The following is a 22022-nucleotide window of genomic DNA, read 5'->3' as shown; positions in this document are numbered from 1 at the left end:
TGGACACTGGCAGGGCTGCTGCTACAGAGGCCTGAACACTCCCTCTTGGCATTTCTTCTGTCCCAGAAATGGGGGCATCCAGGCTGGAGTCTGACCTCATCCGCAACATCTGCAGAGCAGATTCTCAGTGCCAGTCGGGACCCACAGCCTGGCCTGGTGATGTCAGGGTGCGGCTCAACTCCTTGACATGGCAGCCCAGCCCCCAGCTGCAGGCCTAGCCAGTCCCTCCTTTATCAACCTGGGCCAGGGCTGTGCAGCGAGCCAGCAGCAGCCACAGGCCTGACTATTTCCCACTCAGTGCTCACTTTGTTAGTGGCAAGGTAGGGTGGGCACCCCCTGCCCCCTCTCGCCTGATCTGAGACCCTGCCTGTTCTCCATGCAGTGGAAAAACGCTGCCATTTCTTTCCAGGGCCTGAAGCCTGTGCGGGTGACTCTGGAATGATTCACGAGGGCCTGGGTGGGATTTTCCACTCCACGCTGCAAACAACGGGGCCTCTGAGAGGGCTCAGAGCCGAGGGGAGGGGAGCGGGGGCTGCAGGCCTGTCTGGGGGAGGTGGACAAGGCCTGGGCTTGGGGCTCACGCAAACAGAGCCATGGAAACAACCAAGCAGCCACTCTGGGCTTCCCCCAAGGGTCCTGGCCTCCAACAGCCAGACCTAGGGGAACCCCAGTCCATGGAACAAGTCCACCCTTGTATCCAGCTGCAATAGCCTGCCTGCCAAGCTTTGCAGAAGTGAGTCCTGGCTGGCATGGCCCCTGGCAGCAAGCAAGGAGAGGTTTCACAGGCCTGGGATTGGGGAGACCTGAGTCCAATCCCCAGGGTGCTGCTAATTGCTGGGTGACCCTGAATGATGACCTTTCAGTCTCTGGGCCTCTACTCAGTGCCTATGGCCTAATGGAGGGTGGGTAAAGGGATGGCAGGGGATCTCAAGGCCCTCCCATCTCTGACCATCTGAGCTCATGATTATTTCCAAGAGTAGCCCATGGGGCATTGAGCCTTGTCTCTGTCTTAGGGAAGGGCCTACTGGATCAGGGCTTCTCAGGGTGGCCTTGAGCAAGTCACCTGGTCTCCCTATGCCTCTAGGCCTCAGTTTGTCCAGCTGTAAAATGGGGATATAATATCCATCTTCCCAGATAACATGTGTGTGTGCTGGTTATTGTCCAATTTGCTCCCCAGATCCATCCTGTGCCCTGGGAGGCTGACCTCTACAGGATGCACCCCCTGACTTCCTTGCTCTCTGTTTCTAGCTAGATTTGGCCAATAAGAGGCCCCAGCAAGAGACTGAAGAATAGGAGAGAGTAGGTGGGGAACTTTTCTCCCTGCTGTGCTGTAGTTTGGCTCCAGCTCCTGCTGCAGATCCATTTCCAGACCCCTGTTCCCGTTTTGACTCTCACTGGGTTCAGGCGACACCTTCTCCTCCCCTTGTACCTGCAAGTCGTCCCCAGACCCAGACCTCCTGCATTTCATTAACTCCTGCTGGATTCTTTGATGCTGTGTGTGCCTCTATAAATAGTCTCTTCCTTAGACTCTCCTCAGTTACCCTATTCTCCACCTGGAGCCACAGGAAACAGCATGCAAATGGCTTAGCACAGAGCCTCTTACAGCAGGAGCTCAAAAACAATATGCTAAAGATGAAGTAACACCCCCCCACCCCCGCCATTCGCCTAGGTTCTAAATGATACCAGTGTTAAGGGTGAATTTCTCAATATCTAGTCCCAGTTCCTAATCAACAGTATGGAGGCCCTTCTGTGCCCAGACCTTCCTGGTTCTCTTAGTGCGACAATGCCCCTTCCTCAACCATCAGCACATCAATAATCAGCCATACAGCCAACTGGGATCCAGATTCTGGTGCTGGGTGTTTTACATCTCTCATCTCAATCCACACAACAACCCTGGAAAGGTAGGTGGTACCACGTCCCCATTTTACAGAGGCAGAAACTGCGACTCAGAGAGGTTAAGTGACTTGCCAAAAGTCACACAGCACCTGGCACTTAGAAGGCACTGAATCAACATTTGTTGAAAGAATGAAAGGCTGGCTGGATAAGGGGATAGTTCAAACCCAGGTCATTCCAAATCCAAAGTCCATGTGCTTTGGACTCCCTGCCTCCTGACCCCATTGCCAGAAGAGATCTGTGTAACCTCAAGGAGCCTGGCCTGGGAGTCAGAACAACCTGTTTTTCATAAGGATCAAATTCTTTCACTCATTTCACAGATAGTCATGGAGCATCTGCTGTGAGCCAGACCTTCATCCGGGTCTCTCTGAGGTGACGTTTGCAAAAAGTGCAAGCGTGTGCAAATGCCAGCGGCCTGATCATGAATAAATAAGGCCTTGACTCGCCTCCTCCCAGGCGTGGGGCTTCTGTGCAGCTTCTGTGCAGCCTCTGTGAACCACAGCCTCCCCACCCCTACTCTCCTGGGGCCAAGCTCAGCTTTTCCATGTTCCCCCCCGCTCCTGGGGCTCCCACAGAGCTCCCTCCCACAGTGGCTACAACTTCTGGCAGGCCTAGGCCCAGAACTCTGTCTCAGCCTCTGCCAGTCTGTCTCATGCCCCTCGAGAACCATGCAGAACCAGTCGAACACAGCCACGGCACCCCTCAGGCTCTGAAAGGTCCCACAGTCACTCCTAAGGAGGGAGTTCTTCCAGTGCCATGTCACAGAGGGGAGAGAGCCCCAGCGAGAGGAAACAAGTTTCCCGAAGTCACCCAGCAAAAACAGACCTCCAAGGCCGCCTTGGACATCACCCAACTTGCTTCCCCACAGGAGCTGGGAGCTATTATTATCTCACTTTCTGCAGAAATTGAGGCTTAGAGTCCCCCAGACTGGGGACAATTGAGCCCCATGCCCCAAGCAGCACAACTTCAGCTCTGCTGAATTAGATCTTAAATGTGTGGGGGGTTGGTGGCAGATAAGAGGATAAGAGGACAGAAGGAACATGAGTTCTTGTCACTGCTGCTCAAAGATGCCACTTCAGATATGTAATTTCTGGTATGTGGTAAAATATAAATGACCAGTTTGCCACCTGTTACACAGTGGACTAGACAAAGCTTCTAGAAGCTTCTTGGTTCCTACTGAGTGAGGCTGAGTTCCAAACTGGGAAAGGGTGGGCTTAGGGAACAGTGTGGGGATGCAGCAGGATGCCACTTGAGCAGACTGGCATCCTCTCTCTTGCCCTCATCTGTCCAGGGTTGGAGCAGCAGGAAGAACAAAGGCTCTCCCTGGAATCAGGGGCCTGGAATTGTATCTCAGTCCTGCAAGAACATGCTGGGTGCCCTTAGCCAAGTCTCTTGTCCCTCTGACCCTTTTCCTCTCATCTGAGCAGGGATTAGCACACACCATGCCTTCCTAGTTCCTGTGAGGTCCTAAAGGGAGATGTCATTCATGTGGAAGGAACTCATGAACTTAACAGTATAAACATGGAAGATTTTTTTAGATGTTGAGCTCTTCCTCTGAGGCCAAAGACAGGGCCTGACACATCTCTGAAGCCCCTGGACTCCTGGCCAAGTCCTAGGGTCTCAGAGTGGATACTTGGTGGGGGTGGAAGGAATGTGGTGGTCTTGGAGACTGGAGCTGGAGTGTCAACTTCAGTTCTGCCTCCTGCATGCTGTGTGCCCTTGGGCAAGTCCTGGCCCTCTCTGGGCATTCTCTAGGCACCTTGCCTGCTCAGTCAGGAGGGTTAAACTAAATGATTGCTAAGCACCAGAATCTTCTTCGATCATGGGAAGCTCAAGGAGATCTGGAAGGAGGCCTCACCTGCTGCTGACCCACATCACCAAACCCTGGGAGGAAGTATGTGGCTTAGGCATCCAACAGGCCCAAAGGCTGATTCCACACCCTAAAAAGACGTTCCTGTTCCAGTTCTGCTGGCTTGGACATGCTGTCTTTTCTCTCCATATCATACACAGCCTTGGGAGGCAGGGTTGGTCTCCTCCACTCAGGGGTGGAGACCCTGAACCTCACCACACTCTGTCAGTAGGGCATAATTCACCCCCTCTTGACCTCATGGCCAGCAAGCCCAGCACCCACAAAGCTTGGGAAGCGACCCAAGGGCACCTGATGCTGAAGTCAGTTTGAGTATCCTGGAGGGATGAACAGAGTTCTTCCAGCTTTCCTCAGCCCCCAACTCTCTGCCCTGCCAATTTCAGAACACTGGACTCGAGCAGAACATTGACATAATTGCAAAGCAATGCATATAATTTCCATAAGTTCTACAATATGGTTATAATAAAAATGGGACCTTGGTCCCCTTGGAGACAGGCTGAATAAATATTATTCCTAATGATTATGACAACTCATTAAGTTTGTTTGTAAGGCCCAGGAATTCCCAGCATCTGCCACTGTCTCCACATCGTAGGAAGCCTAAACTCAAACCCAGAGCCCAGGGGGAGACCCAGCTCCACGGGGGAAACCACACGGTAGTCATCTCAAGGCAGAACAGAGTTGAGGCCGGAGCATTCAGGGAACTCCATCCCATCATTCCCCACCCGAAGGAATTGGCCTCCAGCTGCAGAAAGGTCGTTGCCCTGGGAGACAGTCCCAGGCGCACTGGAGGCATCAACCCTGAGAACATCCCTGCACGTGGAATGTTCTTCCTCCTTTCTTTGACTGCTCTAGCCCAACCCGACCCTCCTCACCCCAAACTCCTCTGCCAGGCATCATAAATCAACATCTACCAGAGCTACCAGAGCCAGACAGGTAACAGAAACAGGTGAAAGGGGGTTGGAAGAGCCAATAGGAAGACATGGGGAGGGGTACAGATGGGAGTGGGCCCTGCCTGTCCTGCTTCAAGGGGCAGCCCTGACCTGGCCACAGACTGCAGGCCACTGCATCTCTCCACCTTCCAAGAGAAGCTGGTCACCAGGTCTTTTATAAGAAATCTCTCACATTTTAAAAATATTAGTAACTATTAAATGTTTCTAAACAATGCTGCATGTGCCAAATAAAACACATTCAGGACTCCCCATGTGTGACCTTTGTCCAAAACTCCAGACATGCTGGTGGGGCAGAGGAGCTCCACTCCAGGAGTCAAGAGAGTGGCCTTTGGAAGCTGGAGGACCTGGGGTCAGTGGGCTAAGGGCTTTCCTTAAGCCTTTCACCCTTTATAGTTGGGCTGGCCTGGCCTGGGCCAACCAAGGCCCAGGATTGCTCTTCACCTGGGGGTAGCCACCAGAGCCAAGTCTGCCCTTGTGGATCATGAATCCAGAACAGGATGTGCAATCACGACCACAGCAGAGGTGGGCTGGGGGACCCAGGTTTGAGTCAAGACTCTGCTCAAAACCAGAAGCAACCACTTGACCTAAATGCCCCAGTCACCCACTTGAGCTCCAAGTGACAGGCACACCCCACCCAGTCTTACCGGCAAACCACAGTCTCCCTTGGGCCCTGGAGGTCCCATCAGCAGCGGGAAAGGCGTAGGTCCTGCCAGGTGGAAGAATGAATAGCCACTGCTTGTGGGCCAGGGGCTGGAGGACAGCAATCGCGCTGGGGCCAACGCCGGGGCTGGGGTGGTCAGCTGGCCGGGCCGGGGCTGTCTGGAGCTGGGCCCAGTTGTCGGATCGTTCAACAGGACATCCCTGGCTGCTTTCCCGGATTTGAGGGGGCCGGGCTTCTGGGGCCTGCTCTTGGACCTCGTTTTCTTTTTGGCTTCTGATCCAGGGGACTTCTTTCTTCCAGCGGGGGCTGAACCAGGAGTGAGGGTGGGAGGCATTGCTGTGGCCGGTGGCCGAGCAGTCCTGGTAGACCCAGGCCTGGGGGCAAGTGATGCGGGCAAAACAGTGGGTTGGGAAGATCTGTGTGCACTGGTGCGGGCAGCAGCTGGCTCAGAGCCATGACTGCTTATCTTGGCCTCAGCATGGACAACTGAGACAGAGGGCTTTTTAAAGGGTTCAGCGGCAGGAGGTAGGGGCTGGGTGCTGGGTGGTGGTGGTCTGGGCATAACAGGGCTCCTCTGGATCGACTTCACTAGGGGATGGGAGAATCTGGCAGGAGCTGGGTGGGAAGTGGGTGGCACTGGCTTCTCGGTGGCTGGGGCTACCTTTGTGAAGGAAGGCTGAGTTGCCTTCTGGGTGGGGTGGGAGCTTTTGACAGGGGCAAGTGAAGAAGGGGCTGAAGGCCTGGTTGGGTGACTTTTGGGGATTTTGGTGGCTGCACTCTTCCACAACGGCTGGACAGGTGTGGTGGAGCCGACAGGAGAGGCTGGGGGTACGGGAGGAAGCACGTCACTGGTTGGCTGCTTGGCAGCTGGGCTCCCCGCTGTGACACGCTGGTGAGGGTCTGTGGAGCTAGTCCTTAGGGGCTTGGCAGGTGTGGTGGGCACCACAGTCACCTTGGGCCCCCTGCCTGCTGGCCATGACCCCAGGGCTGGCATGACAGTGGTCAGGTTCTCCAGGCCTAGCAGGGCAAGGTTGGTCTGGAAGGTGAAGGGTGTGCCAGAGTCGCGGTGGGGGAGGGGTCCCAGCTGGGGCCGGTATGTGTCAGCCTGTCCACACTGCTTTCTCAGGAGGGTACAGTAATTGTTGGCAACCTGCGCCACAGGGTAGATACTGAACTGGCACAGGGCACCTTCAAACTGGACCGCGTGGGGGCTCATCTTCCCAAAGAGAAAGGAGCCCTCGGGGTCAAGTGCTGGGTCCCTGTGGAAAGCCAGAGGGGCAGGCACCCGGCGCTGCCCACAGGCTGTCACCAGGGTAACTGTGCGGCCACGGAGCTCCAGGGCTAGGTGGTGCCAGCGGCCATCATGCACGTCTAGGTCGAAGGCCACAGAGCGCCGACGCCCCAGGTGAACCACTGTCTTGCCAGGGAGGAACTGCAGGCCCAGCTGCAGCTTGTGTTTCCGGCTGCGGACGGCGAAGAGGAAGGCATGGTTCACGCGGTGGGAGCAGAGGCTCAGCACTAACGCCAGCTCTGTGCCCAGGGCAACAGGAATGATGGCGGCCGAAGGGACCTGGAGCCGTGCACGCTGCGTAAAGATGAAGCCCGACTGGAATGGAATGACTCCCGGGGGTGGCGGGGGGCTCTGGCCGCCCGCTGCCTTTGTCCAGCTAAGGCCCAGCCGCTGGAGGACGTCCACATCTGGAGAGGGAGGGCAGAGGAGGAAAGGCACAGTTAGGGCCTGCTCCGGCTCCAGTCCCCCGAGTGCCCAGGTGATGATGATGGCATGGTGGGAACCAATCCCTTGTTTGGCTGCGTGATCTTGCACACAGAGGTTAAAGACACACACACAGACTCTGGAGCCAAACTTTCTGAGTTCAAATCCCAGTTCTACCACTTAGTAGCCCTGTGACTTTAATGCCTCCCATTTATTAGGTGGGATAATAGTACCAAACTCAGGAGGAAGTTGTGAGGATTGAATGAGCTGATACACTTGAAAAAAAAGTACCTGGCACAAAATAAGCACTCTTGAATGATAGCTATTAATACAAAAAATAATGGTAATCACCAAATGGGGCTAACACTACCAGTATTAGAGGCTGCCCACCATGACTTGTATCCCCCTTCTCTGCCTTGAAAACTGTCTCATCCAGGAAGCACACCCATGAGTGACAGAGCAGGATGACAGGAATGGACATGTCGCCAGAGGTTGGTAAGGCTGTCCAGGGGGCCTGAAAGGCTGTACCACCTTTAGGAACCTATCCAGTCTCCTTCCTACCCGCAAGGTCTCTCTCTGGCCACAGCAGGCGGGGGCGCTTCTATCTGCACAGAAGGCAGAGGACATTCCCAGTGACTCCCTTCCTCCCTGTGCGGCTTTGGAGAGGAGAGAGGAAGTCATCAGGCATCCCTACAACCTCGGTCTTCTGGCGAAGTGTTCGGACATTTGACCGTGGTCTGGCCAGGTCATATCCGCCTAGGAATTATGCTGTCGGGGCTCGCCAGAACGAAAGGAGGGCTTCCAGGGTGTTTATGGAAAGGCTTCCCGACCCTGCCTCTCGCCAGGTCATTTGACCTCCTTCAGTCGGCTGAGTTGCCAATGCCTGCAGAAGCCAGCTTCAGAGCTCCATGTTGGCAGGAAAGGAGAGGCTGCCTCTGGAACCAGGGTGTGGGTCAGGTCACCAGGGCCCCTCTCCCCTGAGCTCAGCAACCTAGCCCAGAGGGTGGAATGCTCTCCTTCCCTTCCCACCCAGCGCCAGGGGTGTGCAGTGGGCTGACTGCAGCACTCAGCACTCAGTAGGCCCTCAGTGGACAAGGGTGAGATGGACAGACAGAGAGAGAGATGGGCTGGGAGAAACTGCAACCTGGGTGCTGGCAATATAGATGGCTGTGGAGTGAGAAGGCTGGACTTCAGAGGCAGACAAGACCACCCCTGAGTCTGAACTCTGAGCCTCAGTTTCCTCAGCCCTAAAACGTGGGCTCTGAAGAGTACATCATAGATTGCTGGGAGATGAAACAGCGGTCTTCCTTATCATCCTTGCCCGTGCCCTGCACTAGGTACACCTCTGGACAAGCCTCTTCCTGACCCCAGGGCCTCAGTTTCCCTGCCTGTAAGACAAGGGACACCAGACCTGGAGATGGCCACAAAGTGCTAACAGCATTCTGAGAACTCCACAGCTGCAGGCTGCTGTTCCAGGCTGGCTTGGACTGAAGATGCTTACTCCTCCCTAGGACCCCAGAGTCTTTATTTTACTTCAAATTCCTCCTTTCTCTCACCTCTGTCTCCAGGTCCTAAACTAAAAAGCTAAAATAAACCACTGCTTATGGATTCTTAGTGGATTCTTTTGTTTCCATGATTGAAACCCTCTTATTATCACAAAACACTTCTCATTATAAACAACTTGCAAGGGAGGAGCCACACATTGGGGAAAAGGTAAGGGCAGGGAGCCACTTCTCCACTCCCTCTGTTCCACGTTGGCAGCCCCTGGGAGACCCCCAGGCCCACATACATCTGTCTCTGCACAGTGCAGCGTACAGCTACTTGCACTCGCTGGGAGAAAATGACAACTGGGTGGGCCAGGCAGCACGGTTGAGGGTTCCCTTATTGTCCTGGGTGGGTTTCAAAGCTGATACTGGCAAGTGTCCAGGCCTCCCCTACACAATGTCTGCATCTCAGAGGCAAAACCCTGAACTCTGACACCTAGAGGCAGCAGACATGGTTATCGCTGAGCTTCTGGGAGCCTCTGACCACTGCGGGCTCCACAGGGACTAGAGAAGGGCTGTTTTGCCCAGACTTTTCAAGTGAATAATATAATTCACGACAATAATAAAAGCTAATATTTACTGAACACTTACTATGTTCCAACTGCCCTAACGTGCATTATCTTGCTTGATTCTCTCAATCATCTATGACACAGGTACTATTTATTACCCCGCTTTATAGAAGAGGGTAAAAACAGGGAGTTATAATAACAGACCCAAGGCTACACAGCCTATATAACAGACACAACTGGGATTTGAACTGACAACACCTGTCTCTAGGGTCCTTATTCTTAACCACTGTGCTATACTTTGCTGGAGTTTCTCAGATTCATTGGAAGGCAGGGTGGAGACACAGCCACAGTCCCATCAGGGGTGAGGAGCTGGGGTACAGGGGAATGAACGCAGCTCAACGCCAAGTTGGAAGGACCCAGCCAGCTGGCCATAGCAAGATCCCTTTATTACATAAACCTGGCTCCACACAGCTCCGGCCTCTCCCCAACCCAACCCCTACCCCCGCTAGCCCCACCCCCTCCAGTGCCTGACTCAGGACTCTGGACAGCTGTTCACCTACTTTGTGGGGGAAACAAGCTCGGAAAATATGACATTTGCACAAAATGTTGCCAGGCAGCAGGAGTCTCTTCCGGGCATGGCCCTCCCCTCCCAGGGGCCCAATCCCTGCCCTGCAGCCAGGTCAGGCCACAGGGGCTCTGGGAGTGCCTGGCTGCTGGCCCGGACCCATACCCACCCATACCCGGGCGAGCGTGGAGAAAGGGGAGGGCCGATATTTTAAGAGGCACTATGGCTACTCGACAAACAGATGTGGGGGAGGTTTCAGTTTCCACGCGCAGCTGTGTAGCCAGCCCACCACCACCTTGGCCCCCTGGACAGCTCCTCCGGGACGGTAGGGAAAAGCAGGATCTCATGGGAAGGGGTGGAAGGATCACAGGCTTCGGCAACAATAGTTGTGGCCTTCGGGCCTCCTCTTAGCATTTCTTGGAATACCCATTGGACAAATAGGGACAACTCAGGCCTACTGAACCAAACTGACTTACTCAAATTCTGCCCTGAATAGGAACTGAAGGCCCCCCCTTCCATGCTTCTGTACTGAGCCCTTCCTGCCCCTTACAAAACTTCAAATGTGATACTTTCAAGCCCACAGAGAATTTGTCAAGAATTGGCCCCATTTCACTGATGAGAAAACTGAGGCATTGAATTCCAGTTAGGGGCATAGATGTATCCTACGTCTCAGTTCTCAGGTCCCTTCTGTCCTTCTTCATCTCCCCGGGGACAAAAAAAGAGAATTACCTTCAGGAGCTCCTTGGGTGAAGGCCAGGTGACAGGCAAATGAGACTAAGATCCAGATGAAGAGAAACCCCCTAGAGACCAGGAGACACAAACAGAGGAGGCATCAGCTTCCGCCCTCAGTCCAGATCTGGCTGCGGGAGTTGGGAGTAGATCACCTGGCCCCAGGACACCCCTTATCTCGATCACAGGAGGCAGGAGACAGGGTGCAGGGTCTAGGACGCCATCAGTGCAGCCCACGCTCCCAGGCCTCCGCACAGCCTCTCAGGGCAGGACACACTCACAAAGGACACGTACAACCTTGCTTTTTACAGATCAATAAACCAAGGTCATGGGACAGGAAACCCTGCCCTGCATGTCAGGAGACCTAGGGTCCAGCTCAAAATCTGCCACTGGCTCACTGGGCATTGAGTGGCAAGCCCCACCGCTTCTCTGGGCCTCAGTCTCCCCATCTGTATTATGGTTTCATGGTCTTGAGGCCCCGTAGATGGCAGGGTCAGGGATGAAAGTGGGAAAACCAGACTGGTCTGCTTGGATGACCACTGTCCTCAATGGGCAAGAGAGATGAGAACTCACTCTCCAGACCCAAGCCAGGAAAGGGGAGAAGACCCCTTAACCAGGAGCAGTGTGTGCTGAGGGAGCTGCATCCCCTGGCTTTATGCTGGTGGAAAATGGGAGGGGAGAAAAGGAGGAGAGGATGGGGAGACAAGCAGACCCAGGCACAAACCTGGCATCACTGCTTACCAGCTGTGTGACCCTGGATGAGTCACTCAGCCTCCCTGAGCCTGTCTCCTCTGCAACATGGCTGACACTCCCTATCTTGCAGGCCAGGCATGAGGATTAAATGAGCTCACGTATGTCAAGGGCTCAGCCTGGCGCCAGCCACAACAGTTCTCCTTAGACAGTCCCTGCTGCCCCCACACTCTGGGTCCCGGAAGGGCTAATGCTCTGCTCAGTGGCTCCTGCCAAGATGGACAGAGGCAGTGATCAGATTTCACCTTCCTGTGGGAGCAGCCACCAGGGACACCCACAGCCACCTGGGGCATCTGATCCCCAAGCAGGCAAAGGGGAAAGTGGTACTTGGCCAGAGATGCCCAGCCGGAATGCAGGTGGAAAGAGCCACAACAGGCAGTGGTGAGGGCTAAGGCTGGAACGTGCAGGCCCAGGATCCATTTCCAAGAGGAAAGCTAGGATGATGTGCCTCTGGGGAAACACGTAATCCAGGAAACCCATCTGCCGGGGTTGATCTCTGGAAAACGGGGTTTTTCCCAGTATCCTGGGCACAATGGAAAACAAATCCACATCCTCTGATTTAATGGCAATTACTCCAATTTAATTACAATTATAATTAATAGTAATCCTGACCTGGGCACTGTGGAAGACACCGGTGGTTACCTACTTACAGCCATGCCCCCGTCCTGCTTGTTCAGGCATGCGTGGGCTTCAGAGGGCACTGGATGAATCTGGATAAACCTAAGCGAATCCTCAGAATTTCATTTGCCATGCCAATGACTGGTTTAGGCACATATAAATGACCCAAAAGTGGCCAATAAGAAGAGAGGAATGTCTGTTAGGGAAAGTGTTTCAAAGGAACAGAGAGTCTTTGCATGTTGGGAATGTGCTGCTATTGCAGCCATTTTGTGCACATGAGGTAAAAGCCCCATGAGCACATGAGGATGGCAGAATGGAAAAAGAGTGAGTGTTGGTGACACTTGAAATGCTGAATTAGCCAACCTTATTCCTGATTTTCCTTCAGACCTCTGGATATGGTAGGTAATAACTCCTCTTACTATTAAAGCCACATTGAGTTGGATCTTCAGTTACTTTCAGAATAAAGCAAACTAGCTGATAGCTCTCATATGCTGACGGTAGTTCCTCAAAAGCTTTCTCCAGCCTCTGAGCTTTTGCACATGCTGCTCCCTAGGGCCCCTAGATACCACTCTTTGCCTGGTCAGTTCCCACACATGCATGAGATTCCAGCTTGGTGTCACCTCCCACAACCCACTGTACCTACTTCACCACAGCGGGTATCCCACGTGTGGTCACTGCCTATTTTCCTGTTCCCATTTCTAGTACAATTCCCTGAAGGGTAGGGACCACATCTGTCTTATTCACTCTTGTATTCCAGCACTTGACATGCACGTAGTAAGTGTTCAGCGTATTTTTGTAGGACGAATGAATATTACCTGGTATTTTACAACTCTGGACTTTAAAAAGTGTCTTCCCAAAGCCTTAACTCCAACAGCTCTCCCTCCCCATCTCTGACTTTTTCCAGGGTTGCTCCTGGATAACCCCTGGTCCCTCAATTCCTCTCCAATCTGCTACCACTGCTGTGAGAATGCCTTTTACACAGGGCCAGTCCTCCCTGCCACCTGGACCTCACCTCTAGCTCACCTCCGGCAACATTAAAGGTCAGAGTGCTTAGCTGCCCTGGCATTGCCTGGGGAGTAGGGCAGAGGTCCACCAACCCTTCTCACACAATCTGCTCACTGGAAGTAAATGGCAGCCCCATCAGCCCCAAAAAGAAATGATAGGCAGTTCTGTTTGGTTTGACAAAAACTGACGCTTAGGGAGGGAAGGGACTTCCTCAAGGTCACCCTGGTCAGGCTCTGGGGTCATAATTCTTCAGTACTATTTCCCACATGCACCAGGTCGCTACTCCAGGAAACAGTGGTCAGATCCGTGAGGAAGAACGGATTCCTGCATGTCAGTCCGGGCAAGTTCCAAAGCACAGCTGTGCACCACAGGCCTGAGAAGCCCTCCGACAAGGACCTCAACTGCACTTCCGGTCACTCAGCAGTCCCTGAACTCAGAGGACCAGAGAATTCATTTTTCCTGAGGATGCCTCCTTAGAAGATACTGCCTTCGCTTCCCATGTTCCTGCAACCTTTGTAGTTCGTTTCTGTTCCCTTTCACCCTCTTCCCTCGCCTTTCCAGGCACCAGTCTGAATTCCTTGAGGCTCTCATTGTGTTATGTCAAATCCACCCTTCTTAGGATGCTTTCAGAGCTGATAAAGAGAGGCCAGGTGGAGACGAGAAGGTGCAAGAACCATACATGTCCTTCTCAGTCAATTTTTCTGGCCATGGTTATGCCAAGATGACTATTCTGTAGAGAATAAAGAGGATACACTGAGAGGAGATATTTTGAATCCCTAGAGGTCAGAAGAAAGAAGACTCACAGGCAAGATGAGGTCTCAATCTTTTCTTCAATTAAGCTTCCTAACACCATGGTTTTTAACTTGAGAATTTCAGCCCTGAAGACCTGGTACAAAAGTATTTGATCCTCATTCATTCACTGCGAGAAATGCAACTGATCCTCTCAGATCTGGATTCTCTGTGCACTTGACCCATAAACTGCCCAAGAGTGGGACTTTATAGTGGGAGAAGTCCTTGGACATCATCTAAAGGCCAGATTGTAGAGATGGGCAACTGAGGCCCAGAGAGGGGAAGTGACTTGCCCAAAGCCACACAGCATGGCAAGGACCTACATCATCTCTGTACTATTTAGCAGACAGTCCTTTTCACTTGACTTGTCTCCCACGGAGACGAAATCAGAGACTTACAGGGACTTCCTACTTGCCATAAACCAGCAGCCTTCACCAACAGGAACAGAGATGCAGCCTGGAGAGCCAACGAGCCATCTAAGTAAGCTCCAGGCCTGGAAAGTTGGCTCCTAGAGGGAGGCCCGACCGATTCTTTTGCTCCTGTTCCAATCCTGTTTAGGCTACTGCTAATAATGTTTAGTGCCTGCGCTGGCTCAGAGCATTGTTCTTCCAGACTTCTGTTCTCACCGCTGACTCGTGGGCCTTGGCTCGGCAAATGCTGGCCTCCAGAATGTCAGGAGGGCCAGAGCACAAGGGCCAGACTGGGCAGGAGGCAGCAGACATGGGAGCCCCACATTAGGGAGCCTGAACTTTGAGGCACAGTCTGGCCACACAGCCCTCCAGGAAGGGAAACCAGGTGTTCCTCTTCCCTGCAGAAGGCCCTCTGCCAGTACACCAAGTGTGGCTATTCCTGGACCACTCGGCTGCCAGAACCTGCAGCTGGTCTGCAGCTTTTCCTCCAGCCTAGTACCTAGGGACACACAGGATTTCTAAGACCCATATCAGCTGGAACATCACTGAGCACTCAGAGCTGAGACCCAGGGCATTAAACACACAAGGAAAGCAACCCTGTGGACTTAGCTTGGCTGTGTTCCCCTGGGGTAAGCTGGGAAGGATGCTGAGCAGAGGGCCACAGAACAGCAAAGGGGCATGGACCTGTGCCACCTGCCTCCATGGGCTTGCCAGGCCCCATGTGCCCAGACAGCCATGCCCATGCTCCTTTCTTCACACCTTACACCTCTTCCATGGGAACCCAGACAGGTCATCTGTCTGGACAGGATGCAGCCCAGAACTTTCCAGTTGACTCACATATCCATTCAAGATGAAGTGAATAATAATACAAATTAACAGCTGCCATTTATTGAACACTTACTAGATGCCAGGCATCCTTCTAAGCCCTTTACAAGCATGGTCCCATCAATCCTCACTAGCTGTGAATTAAGATGCCCATTTTATGGATGAGAATTCCCGGAAGCAGAGAGGCAAGCAGCTTGCTCAGGCTGGTAGGCCAGAGTCAGGATTCACACTAACCCCTCTGCCCTGCAACCTGCCTCCTGCCGGTGTGTGAGCCTGGAGCATTTTGCTTCCAACCAGTCACCACCACCTGATAAGGCACTTCAGTGTGCCCAGCCAGGTAAAGGCGGAGTGTGCTCAGAGACGGACAGAGAGAGGGTTACATATGGAGGGCAAGGGCAGCCCCCCATCCCCACCCCGCCCCAGTGTGCCACCAGGGAAGCTGACGGCTATTGAGTTGAGCTTTGAGGAATAGCAGAGTATAGGGAAGCACGTGGGAGGGGAGTGTTCTGAGCACAGGAGAAAAGGGAAGGAAAGAAGAGGCCAGGGATGTGCTCCAGTGTCACGGAGCCTGGTGTGGGAGAGGTGCAGAGGAACAAATCAGGAAGGCAGGGTCTGGGACATTTGCGGGCGGAGGGGGCGGGGAAGGCAGCAAGACGGAAGGCAGAGGCTGGGTCTCAAAGCAGTGTGACTGCCCACTTGCCCAAAGCTTGGGCCCCACTATGGGGTGCTCTCCTGGCACTGCTCTTCTGCCCAACCACTGGCATCTGCCTTGGCACTGGGTCTCCTGGAGAAAATGAGTCAGCAGTGTGCTTACTGGTGCTGTGTGTGGGGTGTGTGTGTATGTGTGTTTTGTGGTAGGGGGTGGGGGAATCTCAGCCAGCCCGCTTTTTCCAAGACATGGGGAAGAAGGGGGAGCTATCATCCCCCTGATTCCAGCTCAGAGGGGTCAGGGCATGGTGGGGTAGGGTGGAGCTACAGCCCTGACCAGCCTCTTGGGAATGTTCTCTGATCCTGGGGGCAGGACAGACAGGGAGCAAGTTCTGTGCTTCACTGGGCAGTGAGCGTTAAGCCACAGTCCCTAGGGCCCTGAGGGGCTGCTCCCAGCCGGCTCACTCCCACACACACCCACAGCCAGTGCCTCTATCCTGCACAGCTCACTGTCTTAACAACTACTCCACTGGGAGTCTCCGCTGGGGGCGGGGATCAACATGCAGCCAAGGGGAAGACAGTTCAAGGAATCAGTCCCGGGGCTCCAGCTCTGTGGTAGCCCCTCCCTGGAGATTCCCTGCCCTCTGGCTCTGGGTCTTTGGATGTGCACAGTGACTTGATGATGGCTCAGGGCCCTTTCTGCGCTGACATGCTGGCTCTCATTTTTTCTCTCTCACACACAGGAAAGCGACAGGAACTGGGACACCTCCCCCACTTCTGCTCCCCACAGAAGCAGGGAAACACTGAGATACACAGACCCAACAGACCGACACAAACGCAGAGGTTTCCAAAAACAGGGGACGTGCAAAGACATACAGATACTGAGGCAGGAGCCAGCCGAGACCCGGAGATCTAGAAACTTGCGGACAGTTTCACAATAACAGAGAGAAACAGAGACTTACAGGCTCGGGACCTGTAGACACCAACAACGGAACACACCGAGGCAGCCAGAAATGGAGACCCTTCCTCCCCCAAGCATCCGAAAGCCCCCCCCTCCGCCCCACGCCGGCTGCTCCAGGCGCCACCACCCACCCCCAATCCCGACCCCGGGGCTGGCTCAGCGCGGACCCTCCCCAGCTCGGCCTCTCGCCCCAAAGGCGGGCTAGGCGGGGCAGGGCGGGCAGTGCTCGCCAACCCTGGCTGGGCCAGGGGCGCAGCCCGCGTTAACCCTTGGCGGTCCGCCGCGCAGGGGCGCAGGAAGCTGACGCTCCGCTGGAAGCGTCCGGCGCGACGGGGAACCCCAGCCCTCCCGGGGAACCCCAGCCCTCCCCGAAGCCGAAGCACCAGGAAGCCGGGGAGGGGGCGTCCCCGAGCTCGTACTCACCCCCGGCGCGCCGCCGCCGCCGCCGCTGTGCCTCGGGCCCCCCGCGCCGATCCCGCTCCCATGGCGGGCCCCTACTTCATGCTCCCGAGCCCGGGGGGCAAGAGTGGGCGCGCCCCATGGGGCCGCCAGCCCCCCGCGCCGCCGCTCCAGGCCGGCTCAGAGCGCGCGGTCCCCGTTCCCGCAGCGCAGCCCGGCGCCCAGGGGCGCCAGAGCAGGCAGGCAGCGCGGCCGGGGCCCCGCGGGCCCCCGCACCGGGCCCATGGTCCCAGGAGTCCGGCGCCGCGCTCGCCCCTGCCTCGCTCTTCTTCTGCTTCCACCGAAAAGGACGAAGAAGCAGGGGGAGAAAGGAGAGATGATCAAACTTTTGGAAGCGGGCTGCTGGCGGTCCCCGGAGGCAGAGCGGGGCCGAGAGAGGGCGCGCAGAGGGCGGTGGAAGCTGCCTCCCCGCCGGCTTGGGGGAGGAGAGGAAAGGAAGGATTTGGGGGAAATGAAGGCGATTTAAAGTCTCGGCCCGCCGTGGCTCTCCACCTCTCCTCCCCACGCTGGGCCGCCCTCTGCTACCCCCTGCTGCCCCCTGCCGGCCGCAGCCGGGGACACAGTCTCGGCCGGCCGGACAGTCCCTCTGAGACGCCCCCACCCACCCACCCTGTAAAGATGGAGAAACATTCAAAGAAAGGAGAGAGTTGGCTATGGCTGCACAGCGAGTTGGTCAAGGCTGCACCGAGGGATGCTCACAGTTCGCAGATTTGGGACTTCTAGCTGGTGACACTCGGGGGCCCCGGAGTTGGGGGGCGGAGAGAGAGGAAGAAAGGGAACAGAAAACACTGCTGAAAGGAATCCAGAGTTCCAAGGACAGACCTGGTACCAGGACTCAGTGTCCAAACTCCCAAGACAACGACAGCCAGTGTCCTACCACACACACACACACACACACACACACACACACACACACACACACACACAGTACACACCCCTTTTTTCCTCCCAGATTCAGATCGCTGGCAGAACAGACTTTTCGGGGTATGCAGTGGGTGGGCTGTTTTAAATGTTGGTCACCATCTTCTCTCTTCCCTCCCCATTCAGTAAGAAATGGGACTTTAACGCCCCCACTCCACCCCCACTCCACCCCCTCCACAGTCCTACCCCAGAGTTAACCAAAGACTCCTCAGATCCCACACAGGAGCGCAGAACTGCACACCTTGAGCCCTCCGCAAACAGCCCGCAAAGTCGCACACCCACCACCCCAGTCCAAGCCCTGGCATTAAAACTCCCTCCACCTCCACCTCTACGACTTGTTCACTGGTGCACGCACACACACTCCCGCACACATCACACTTACCCCAAACCCAGACACACGTTCAGACTTATTCACACGCGACCACAGCCACGCACTCCTCCTGGGCTCGCACACACACGCCCTGGGAGTCTGGACTCCAGTGAACACCCGCATTGCACATACCCAGACGCGTGCACACTAGTGCACACGCATACAAATGCACACTAGCTTAGAGCCAGATCCCCTTGAATGTACGCACCCGTGCATACACCTCTCACATCTTCACGTTCATACGGACCCCAAGGATACACACTCGAGCGCGCACACCCTCACTTGCATACAGCTCTCCGCTAGTGCCCACTGCACGCGTTGCACAAACGCACTCATTCGCCGCACGTGTACCCTTCTCCCCATACGTGCGCACCTGACACACACCAGTTTCCCCAGAGGTCCAGTAGCCCCGGGGCACTTACTGGGTCCCTAGGTGCGAGGCTGGACGGTCGGTCCTTCCTCGGGCGCCTAACGGCATTTGTATTCATGGGTCCCCGCAGCCCCGGGCGCGGGGGCGGGGGCGGGGTTGCGGGGTCCCCTTCCCTAAACTGGGCGCTGGCGCTCGGAGCGCAGCGGCACCGGGAGGGACATGGGCTCGCGGGGCTGCGCCGCCGGCCCGGTCCGCTTGCGCTGGAATTTCGGCCACTCTGCGCCCTCGGACTCCGTCGCGGGCTCCGGGCGCGGGGGGCGGCTCATAGGTGCACTGGCCGCGGCGCCCGCCGAGCCTTTTGAAGTCTCCGCTGGGGGCGGGGAGGGGGCGCTGAAGGCGGCCTTTTAAACGGTGGCTGCATGCGGGCTCTGTGGAGCAAGGTGTCTGGTTTCAGCAAACTTTAGGAAAAGTCTCAAGCCGAAGAGGAGGGGGCGGGGGCGAGGGGGTGGTAAAGCAAGAAAGAAAATAAAAGCCGCATAGCTGTGAGCTGCTTCCTGCAGGGGGCAGAGCACCCCTGGCTGCCTGGAGGAAGGCTCAGCTCCGGGCTGGGGAACCCGCAGGCGGCTGGATGGAGCCTGGAACCACCACACCACCCCGCATCCCCAAGTTGAACAGTTTTTAACCGCTAAGTGGACGAGCCCCAGGGGGTGCAGGAACACCCGAAAACTACACAAACTGTGCATGTTTAAGCATTCTTCTGGGTGAGAGGGGCCATTGGTTTTCCCCAGGCTCTCAGAAGTTCTCGGCTCTGGGAAGTTTAAAACACACACACAGCTGACGTTTTTTGAGCTGCATACTTTGTACTAATGGCTCCTAACCTTATTTACATTTTTTATATTAATTTTGGTATTTTAAAAGTATTACATTAAAATATTATGTATCTTGATCAATTAGGGGTTTTTTGGCACCCCCTTAGACATAAAACTCCATTACTGAGGGTTTGGGGCATCCCCCAATATTTGCATCCTCACTTGCCTCATCCTAGCCAGGTGCTGCACTGTGCTATGTGCCCCTGTTTATGGGAAGCCTACTATCCCCACTTACAGGTAAGAAAGCTGAGATGCTGAAAGGTTAAGTAACTTTCCTGAGACCTCTAAGCTGGTAGATGGTAGAGGTGGGATTTGAACGGAGGAAGTCCGATTTCTGGCTTTTGCAGCTCAACATCATCCAAATCTTAGCTTTTAAGGGATCCTGAGCAGATCCTTGCCAGCCTTCCCAGGTTGATGTCTGTGCTGGAGCTCCATTCTGTCTGATGTCTGGATCCAGGCTCTGGGCAAGCTGGACTACTTCAAGGCCTTGTCCACGCTGTTTCCCTTAGTCCCCCACCCCTGCTTTTCTGCCTGTTCACAGCCTCTGTGCTTCTAGAAGCAGCTCAAAGCTCTGTGCCACCCACACCCATATTATAGCACACATCACATGGTGTTGTCATTGTCAGATCCATCTCTGTGTCTCCACACACAGCATGGAGCCTGGGACACAATAGAATCTCAAACCATTAATAATTTAAATGAATTTCTTTGACTCCTACAGTGTGCAGACCCTTGTACAAAGCTGGGGGAAGAGTGTCTACCACTCATATGGGAGTGAAGACAAAGAAATTTGCACAGGTCTCTGCTTTCTGGGCACACACACAGCTATAATGTGGACAAAAGAAACACATGCACAGAAACTTGGGGCAGGGAAGACAGCCTGGAGGGAGAAAGCAGACACTCTACCATATCCAGAGAACCTCCTGCAATTGCATAAAGGTACCACAGGGAGAGATGACAGATGCACAGAGATACAAATGAATTATCAAGCAGATAAGGGTGGAGAGAAACCGGGGAAGGCTCCCAGAGGAGGTGGCCTTTGGCTCCTGAAGGGTATTTCGGATCAACATGCAGCCATGGGGAAGACAGTAAAGTAAAACAATCACAAAAAGGCCAGGAGGGTGGGAGTAGATTTCAGGCAGGTTTTGAAGGAGGAATGAGGGAGCCACAGGCAGATGCTGTCCATTTTCCCCACTGCACCACGTGTGTGATGCCTTGTGACTCACTGGTCAGAAAGCCATTTCCAGGCAGTGCAATATATTTCCTCAAAGGTCAGACAGCAGGTCAGTGGCTGGGCACCAAGACCTTTCCAAATCTTACTTCCAGAACTGAGTATACAATGGTGAGTCCCAGGGAACCCTGTACTACTGAAAGCAACCCCAAAACCCCCTGATAAACACCTCAGAGACCATGAAGATGGATGGTGTCCCCTTCTAGAGCCTCACTCTCTCCATCTGTACAATGGGTGCATCAATATGATAATCTGCAGGGGCCCTTTGAGGTTAGGAAAATGAGACTGTCATTTAACAATAAATCCAATTCTGTAGATAATAACTAAGGACTAGCTACATTTTGCTAGGTTGGGAGGGAAATGGGGTTCATGGTCTTCCAGGAGCTCATGAGTCAGCTGGAAAGAGGAGACATGGACACTGATAAGAATTCTAGGGAAGAGATTTTGTTTCCTGCCTCTCTTGCTGCTTCATGCCCAGTCTTTCTGCCATGTAGGTTCCTAGCACAACACCAGTGATGGCATGGACAGTTCTGATGGAAGTTGGGTCCAGGAGACACTGAGCCACTGCCTACCCTGTGAATGGGATGGGGCACTCGCCCCCAGCCAAAATGGGCCATCTTCTGTTGGGTAGAAGGTGATGAGACTGGGAAGTGGGTGGACAGTGACTACCAGTTCCCATGTGACATTTCAAGTACAAGGCAGAAGGATTGGAATTCCTGGCCTGGTAGGGACACAGGGCCACAAAATTTACTCCCTGCCCTAGCAGATCATCCACAGACCTATTGCTCTCCAAAGCACATCTATCTGACTTGAGATAAACTATTATTCTCAATAGTTACTCTCAATGGTGGACACATAGTAGGTGCTCAATAAAGGTTTATGAATGAAACACTAGTGAAGTCTAAACCTGCAGAACAGAGAGTTGCACACTGCGCAGGTATCAAGCGCCATTGATTGATCCACCAAGCTTTTTCCAAGAATTCACAGGGCACCAGGCTGTGCCTCCTGCTCTCCAAGCAGGCTAGTGGAGGAGACAGACAAAACACAGGTTAGGAAGGGCTGCCTCAAATCATTCATGCTAACTAGTATTACAGAACCAGAAGAAGAATTCAGATCCCATGTATTAGTCCCCAGTCTTTCCAGTGCCGTGCATTTGCTGGGCACACTGGGATGGGCCTTTCATATCTAGGCCCCACACAGCATAGACCATGGGATGTGTGCACACAATACACATCTAGTAATAAAGCATTCATTCCCTGATCACTTAGCCAGCGGGGAGATGCCGCCATGCACAGGTCCTGAGCTGGACACTGATCACAGGCAAATATAAGCTGTGGTCCCTGCTGTGAGCAGTTGCCACATTG

At 54.4% G+C, this 22022-nt stretch overlaps 1 protein-coding gene across 4 annotated transcripts in view; it reads right to left on the bottom strand.

Annotated features, from left to right (window-relative positions):
* COL27A1 (collagen type XXVII alpha 1 chain) overlaps positions 1-17400 on the bottom strand; it is a 133896-nt gene extending 116496 nt beyond the window's left edge. For 3 of the 4 annotated variants that reach the window (XM_036915547.2, XM_036915550.2, XM_036915549.2), the window contains exons 1-3: positions 16862-17397; positions 10433-10503; positions 5355-7069 (exon numbers count right to left, since the gene is read on the bottom strand). In XM_036915547.2, coding sequence (XP_036771442.2) covers positions 5355-7069; positions 10433-10503; positions 16862-16923 — 1848 coding nt within the window. In that variant the 5' untranslated portion in view covers positions 16924-17397. Of the gene's footprint in view, positions 1-5354; positions 7070-10432; positions 10504-16861 lie in introns of all 4 variants that reach the window. The other variant, XM_036915554.2, reaches the window with a different exon arrangement.
* Between the last annotated feature and the right edge of the window lie 4622 nt (positions 17401-22022).

The sequence above is a fragment of the Manis pentadactyla genome, chromosome 3 (assembly GCF_030020395.1).
Source record: "Manis pentadactyla isolate mManPen7 chromosome 3, mManPen7.hap1, whole genome shotgun sequence".
NCBI lineage: Eukaryota > Metazoa > Chordata > Mammalia > Pholidota > Manidae > Manis > Manis pentadactyla.
Note: the sequence above shows the minus strand (reverse complement) of the source record. Positions and strands in the feature narration are given on the sequence as shown.